This window comes from Oncorhynchus clarkii, unplaced genomic scaffold (genome assembly GCF_045791955.1).
Source record: "Oncorhynchus clarkii lewisi isolate Uvic-CL-2024 unplaced genomic scaffold, UVic_Ocla_1.0 unplaced_contig_10956_pilon_pilon, whole genome shotgun sequence".
Taxonomy (NCBI): Eukaryota; Metazoa; Chordata; class Actinopteri; order Salmoniformes; family Salmonidae; genus Oncorhynchus; species Oncorhynchus clarkii.
This window is the reverse complement of record NW_027261103.1, coordinates 185,825-193,225: the sequence shown is the minus strand read 5'-3', so window position 1 is coordinate 193,225 and position 7,401 is coordinate 185,825. Positions and strand designations below refer to the sequence as shown.

Genomic DNA, 7,401 nt, shown 5'->3' with positions numbered 1-7,401 from the left:
AATGCAAATCCACATGTTACATGTGGTTACGTTTATGCTACCTACCGTTTAACCGTAACCGCAAGACTAGCTAACGACAGCCACCTAGGTTAGCCACAATCAATTGGAATTTGTAACATATCATATAAAATCGATTATTGACATCCACAAATTAATACATACCATACGAAATGTAACATATCATACTTAATGGAGGGAGACAGATTTACCTTTACTATGTTACGTCTACCCATGAAAAAATATACTTCCCTTTTCAGGACCCTGTCTTTCAAAGATAATTCATAAAAATCCAAATAACTTCACAGATCTTCTTTGTAAAGGGTTTAAACCCTGTTTCCCATGCTTGTTCAATGAACCATAAACAATTAATGAACATGCACCTGTGGAACGGTTGTTAAGAAACTAACATCTTACAGACGGCAATTAAGGTCACAGTTATGAAAACTTAGGACACTAAAGAGGCCTTTCTACTGACTTTGAAAAACACCAAAAGAAAGATGCCCAGGGTCCCTGCTCATCTGCATGAACGTGCCTTAAGCATGCTGCAAGGAGGCATGAGGACTGCAGATGTGGCCAAGGCAATAAATTGCAATGTCCGTACTGTGAGACGCCTAAGACAGCGCTACAGGGATACAGGATGGACAGCTGACCATCCTCGCAGTGGCAGACCACGCATAACAACACCTGCACAGGACCGAACAATGTCGCCTATGGGCACAAACCCACCGTCGCTGGACCAGACAGCACTGGTTTTGTCTCACCGAGTGTGATGGTCGTATTCGCGTTTATCGTCAAAGGAATGAGCATTACACTGAGGCCTGTACTCTGGAGTGGGATCGATTTGGAGGTGGAGGGTCGGTTATGGTTTGTGGCGATGTGTCACAGCTTCATCGGACTGAGCTTGTTGTCATTACAGGCAATCTCAATGCTGTGCGTTACAGGGAAGAAATCCTCCTCCCTCATGTGGTGCCATCCCTGCAGGCTGATCCTGACATGACCCTCCAGCATGACAATGCCACCAGCCATACTGCTCGTTCTGTGCCTGATTTCCTGCAAGACAGGAATGTCAGTGTTCTGCCATGGCCAGCGAAGAGCCCGGACCTCAATCCTATTGAGCACATCTGGGACCTGTTGGATCGGAGGGTGAGGGCTAGGGCCATTCTCCCCAGAAATGTCAGGGAACTTGCTGGTGCCTTGGTGGAAGAGTGGGGTAACATCTCACAGCAAGAACGGGCAAATCTGGTGCAGTCCTTGAGGAGGAGAATCACTGCAGTACTTAATGCAGCTGGTGGCCACACCAGATAACAACTGTTACTTTGGATTTTGACCCCCGCTTTTGTTCAGGGACACATTATTCCATTTCTGTTAGTCACATGTCTGTGGAACTTGTTCAGTTTATGTCTCAGTTGTTGAATCTGGTTATGTTCATACAAATATTTACACATGTTAAGTTTGCTGAAAATAAACACAGTTGACAGTGAGAGGACGTTTCTTTTTTTGCTGAGTTTATATATATTTTTTCAATATATATATATTTTTTTATTGAACCTTTATTTAACTAGGCAAGTCAGTTAATTAAGAACAAATTCTTATTTACAATGACGGCCTACAATGACGGTAACACGTGTGCTCAACAAACACCTCAATGATGCTTGAGGTGACCATGAGATGCTTTTCTTCCTCAATGTGTAAGTCAACGCAGAGTGTCGCTCATAAAATCATATACACCCATTAGACTCGTGGTGACAGCAAGCTTCTTCCTGTCTGTTGCGCTGTTGGATGAAGTGTTGACATCTGAAGTGTGACTGTAGTTAGTCACGGAGCAGAGCAGCGTCAGTCCTAATTTGAGGAGGCAGAGGGACCTCTCTCATGTGTTTAATGAGCAGGGCTTGGCGTGGAGGCCACAGGGGCCTGCTGCCCTCTGGGAGGGATTCTGCCCTATGGAGTGTCGGGATCTCCACAGACCGAGAGAGAGAGAGAGAGAGAGAGCGAGAGAGAGAGACAGCGAGAGAGAGGCAGAGAGAGAAAGGGAGAGACAGCGAGAGAGAGAGACAGCGAGAGAGAGAGACAGAGAGAGAAAGAGAGAGACAGCGAGAGAGAGAGAGACAGAGAGTGAGTGAGAAAGAGTGCGCGAGAGTTGAGAAAGAGAGACAGAGAGAGAGCAAGAGAATGAGAGCGAGAGAGAACAAAAGACAGAAAGAGAGAGAGAGAGACAGAGCGAGAGAAAGACAGGGTAATATTTATGCATATTTAAGTGTGCATTGGGTAGAGGATGTATTGGATGTATTCTATTCTCACAGTAGACTTCCCTCGGCTGTGTTCTGGCTTCTTTATTTCTGTGGTGTCTCATTGAAAATCACTGTCAGGATCTCTCACCCAGTTTTAAGGAGGTGCCATCATCTCTGTACTGTTTTTAGTAGTGACAACACAGGAGGATGATAACACACAGTCCGTCATGCCGTAGGCCCAGCTCTCTGTCTGTCTGTGTCGGACTAGCAGGCAGCTCCCGCCACATGGTGTGAGGTGCACACATGCATGGAATCATTCCTGTGTTTGTGTGTGTGTGTGTGTGTGTGTGCGTGTGTGTGTATGTGTGCATGTACAGTTTCTACAGACTGGCAGAGAGTGTGAGTGAAGTTTAAAATGCTCTTGAACAGATTTGGTCAAAAATGAAGAGAAAGTAAATCCTCCATTTCTTTTGTTTAGCACAATTTATTACAATGGAACCCTGAGGGAGCAGGATTTCAACCTCTGAGTCTGTGTACAATGCCTTCTCCATTCCCATCTAGTAATCCACCTAGCTCGTACTCTGCTATTGTATTCCTATGGTACAATCTTCATCTCATCCATAATGCACAAGAATTAGGATGTTGTAAATAGCTGGGGGACAATCATTGTAGTTGCTGAGTAACTTTCCTACATTCCTCTTGGTATTTAAGGCTGCGGTAGCTACTGTTTTGGTGACAGACCCACATTTGGTGAACAGAATTAGAAAGGAAACTGAAAATATGACAACATAACATGTCATACATAAAACGAAGGAAGACATTTCACCTTACAGAAATAAGAAAACAGTCATGATTGAATGTTATGCGTTTGTGTGTGACCATGTGTGGCCAATATTGGCTGGATTTCACAACTTGTGGCCACAGATCCTGTATCCTGGTCCTGTATGGCTCAGGTGGTAGAGCATGGTGCTTGTGCTGAGGGTTCGATTCCAGGGGCCACCCATACATAACATGGATGCATGCATGACTGTAAATTGCTTTTGATAAAGGGGTCTGTCAAATGGCATATATTATATCCCAGAATGCATTGCCAGCTGTAGAAGAGGGTAAGTTGACTTGGTGTTTGATGGATTATTAAGGTTGGAGTTGGTGTGACCAAGCATTTCACACAACATGTGGTATAGTTGTCAGAACATGTAGGCTGACATTCACATTGTCAACTAGAAAATATGAAACATCCTTATTTACATTATCAAAGTATTTCAATGGGAATAGTTTTATTTCCTTGTACAGCCATATTATCTTTGGCATAGCTTGAAGATGGTATTATTGCTGCCATAAAAACAACGCTTGGATCAATCACTTCCTACCTCAGCATTTCCTATGAAAACCAGCCCTATATTCCAGTAGGGTATTCTTCTAAATGGACATACAAAAATCATTTTATTACAATTCTCGGCTAGGTTTTGACTTAAAAAAGCAAACATTCAATGTAGAACACTGGTTGTCTGAATTAGGCTGATTGTTATAATTGCACAAGTGGTTATGTCTCAAGTACTTTGACAGTCCAGAAGAGATGAACTTCAGAGCAAAGCCACTTCCGACTCCATCATAATGCAACGCAATAAGAAAATACAGCAACATCCTTTGGGATGATTCAAACTGCTCAGAGTATGTACAGTGCATCGGCGGTCATATCAATCTTTTCAGGATTGCACAAACGTTAGGTTTTGTGTTCAGCCTCACACAAGATAGTACTTCATCCCAGATAAAACGAAATAACAACAACAATAATAGACGTACTAGTAAAAATATTGTTTATGGCCTACTCAGTTAAATGTTTCCTGTTGTGTTCTTTCTAACATACCTTTCTCACCTCACCCTCTTTTATGTCCATATCCAACTTCAACGTTAATGATTTTTGACTTCTGTTATTGGGTTGTGGTTGTTGGTTGAACAAACAGAGTAACACTACAATATGCAGAGTTTCCAGTTGAGCATTCTAAGAGCCTGAACGTTCTAGAATGCCACAGCCATTTTCTTCTCTAAAGCGTGCCTTAAATCATCCTACAAAAGCATTTTAAACAAATAAAAAACACAAACAATGATAACAACATAATCATAACACTGTTTTTGTTGTCTGTCTGACAGTCCAGAGCGAACCATTTCCACAGCACTGTGCAAACACATAACATATGTAGCTACTGACTATAAAACAAGGCGGGGTGCTCTGGAGAGACGCACTGGATGTTTTGATCGGGCGACGCAGTCCATTGGCCGCTCTCTCTCTCTCTCTCTCTCTCTCTCTCTCTCTCTCTCATTGTGGCTGTGTGTGTCCGTGCTACGTTGCATAGCTCTCTTCTCTGCCATAAACCCTATAAGTCCTTAAGTAGGCCAGGGGGGGTCAGAGGTCAAGCGTTAGCATCACTGTTAGCTAGCCGGAGGGATGTGTTCATCAACAGCATTGTTTACACACATTGCACCTTTGAGAAGCTCAGATTTTCAAAGAGTAGCGAGTTGAGCGACTGTCTTAGGTATCAAGGCGTTGGAACTATGCAGCCTGTATGTTTCTACAAACACTAGATTGTCGTAACAAATATGTAGAACAGAATGAAAAGCCATATTAGACACATCTGTTCTCTCCAGTTTCCACCCACCAGTTTCATCCTCTTGTTTTACAGCCTTTCTTCATAGTGCAATTCTGTTATTATTACTATTTTAGCAAATCACTTACAAGTGGTTCCTCTCCTCAGTACTGCATCTGACCTCTATGTCATGCCTCCCACTCATACCAGACACACACAGACGCCATCCCGGCTCCATGGCTCTACAGTAGCATGATAATCACCACTCACACCAGACACACACAGACGCCATCCCGGCTCCATGGCTCTACAGTAGCATGATCATCACCACTCACACCAGACACACACAGACGCCATCCCGGCTCTGGCTCCATGGATAATCACCACTCACACCAGACACACACAGACGCCATATGGCAGTAGCATGATAATCACCACTCACACCAGACACACACAGACGCCATCCCGGCTCCATGGCTCTACAGTAGCATGATCATCACCACTCACACCAGACACACACAGACGCCATTCCGGCTCCATGGCTCTACAGTAGCATGATAATCACCACTCACACCAGACACACACAGACGCCATCCCGGCTCCATGGCTCTACAGTAGCATGATAATCACCACTCACACCAGACACACACAGACGCCATCCCGGCTCCATGGCTCTACAGTAGCATGATCATCACCACTCACACCAGACACACAAAGACGCCATCCCGGCACCATGGCTCTACAGTAGCATGATCATCACCACTCACACCAGACACACACACAGATGCCATCCCGGCTCCATGGCTCTACAGCAGCATGATAATCAATGGCTGCAGTGGCAACTGGCTGAAGACAACTGGCTGTAGGCCTACAGGAAAGGAACAGCCCTGTCCTAGTATGTACCATCTAGTAACAACACAACCCAGACAGACGTCCTCCATTTTGACTGTATCATATGGCTCATGAAACAGACAGAAACACCCTATGGAACGCCAGTGAGTTCTGACTATGTGAACTGGTTCCCCTTGTCCCTGTGAATCATAATGGACCAGCAGAGATGAGGAGTCCACTGAGCTCCATTCCCAGAGCAGCAGACGGAGGGAGGGAGGGAGAATGCTGTACTGTACGGTGGGCTGCTGTTGGTTTTTAGAGTGGTGTTCGTTGGGAATCTGGCTCAGACCAACCTTCCAGTGTGTTGTGTAACAGAAAAAGGAAAACATTGACATTCCCAACATACGGGCTGGTCTGGACACCATGTTTCCCTTCCTGTAATCTGAGTCATCCTCAACCACTGTGTGTCTGTCCCTGGAGAGCAGAGCCCTTCTGATTCCCCGCCCAAACCTTACAACATCCCCTCTTTGACAACCAACGCGGAGGAAAACAACACCCGACACTGCAGCATCACAAGGTCTTTCATCAGCAGGTCAATACAGAGAGACTCCCTGGCCAACATGTACCTGAGTCCCTAGATCGGCCCCTTCCCTTTGCCCCCCACACCCTTCATCAAGCAGACATGTAAGGGCACAGTGGTCAAGCACAGGGGACATCGTTGGGCAACTGAATGTCCTCACTTTGTCACAGCATCAATAAAGTGAAAGAACACAGAAGGAGAGAAACAGACATATTTAACAATATTGTGGCTTTGCATGTTGAGTTGTTTTTTTGCTCAGGGATTCATAGTCCAGTCTGTGTTGAGTTCTCTGACGGTCACATCATGCTCTTCCTGTAGTCAGTCTGCTTGCCGCTGTTGGAGGGTGTGAGGGGTGAGAGGGAGGCAGGGGTGGTGGGCAGCGAGTCCAGCTGACGGTAGAGCGCCCTCAGCTCCTTCACCTCCTCTAGAACATCCTTGGCCTGACCCCATGTGGACGCTGCCTCCTTCAGCAGCCTCTCTGCCTCCGCCCGGGCCCCGTCCGAGGAACCCTTGGAGCCCTTGGAACCTGGCGAGTCCTTCCCTTTCCCTTTCCCCCGCTCCACCTCCTCCCCCTTCGCCCCCTGCACCTGCATCAGCAGCTCCTGAGTTCTCTCCAGCTTCTGAGCGATTAGGTCCTGCAGCTGGCTGATGGGCGGCAGGTTGCCCGGGGGGGCAGAGGTGGCAGAGCGGGGGATGGATGTCCTGGGTTTGGTGGCCTGTGTCCCGGAGTGTGAGAGGATCTCGTCCATGGAGGCGCAGCGGCTTTTCTCGGCCGGTGTGAGCCTCTTGCCTGGCTGAGGAGTGCAGGACTTCCCCATCGGGCTCTGGAGTTGCTGTTTATCGTCCCAGGTGACCCCGGTATCGCGCGGCAGGCTCTGGGACTTCCCAGTGACCTCTGTGGGAGGTGTTAGACAGATGCTACTGATGGCACCCTCTGTTTTGGACCTGAGGCAGTCGAGCTGAGTGGATTTGTCCAGGTTGGCCCGGAAGCTCTTGTCACAGGTGTCCTGGCCGTCTGTGCTGGGGCTGTCCTCCTCCTGGATCAGGTCAAGGGTCAACATGCCGTCAGAGGTAGAAGTGGAGGCCTGGATACAGAGCAAGGAGAAACAGTCTGTTAGTGATATTAGACACCATAAGAAACACTGAGATCAGGGTAAGGCCCATTGTGATTTAGTTA

The 7,401-nt window shown here is 46.7% G+C and overlaps 1 protein-coding gene across 1 annotated transcript in view; it reads right to left on the bottom strand.

Moving 5' to 3' along the window:
• Window positions 1-2,692: 2,692 nt before the first annotated feature.
• Window positions 2,693-7,401, bottom strand: part of LOC139404851 (pleckstrin homology domain-containing family O member 1-like) — a 37,122-nt gene continuing 32,413 nt past the window's right edge. The window contains exon 6 of the mRNA XM_071147385.1: window positions 2,693-7,309. Coding sequence (XP_071003486.1) covers window positions 6,521-7,309 — 789 coding nt within the window. The 3' untranslated portion in view covers window positions 2,693-6,520. The remainder of the gene's footprint in view (window positions 7,310-7,401) is intronic.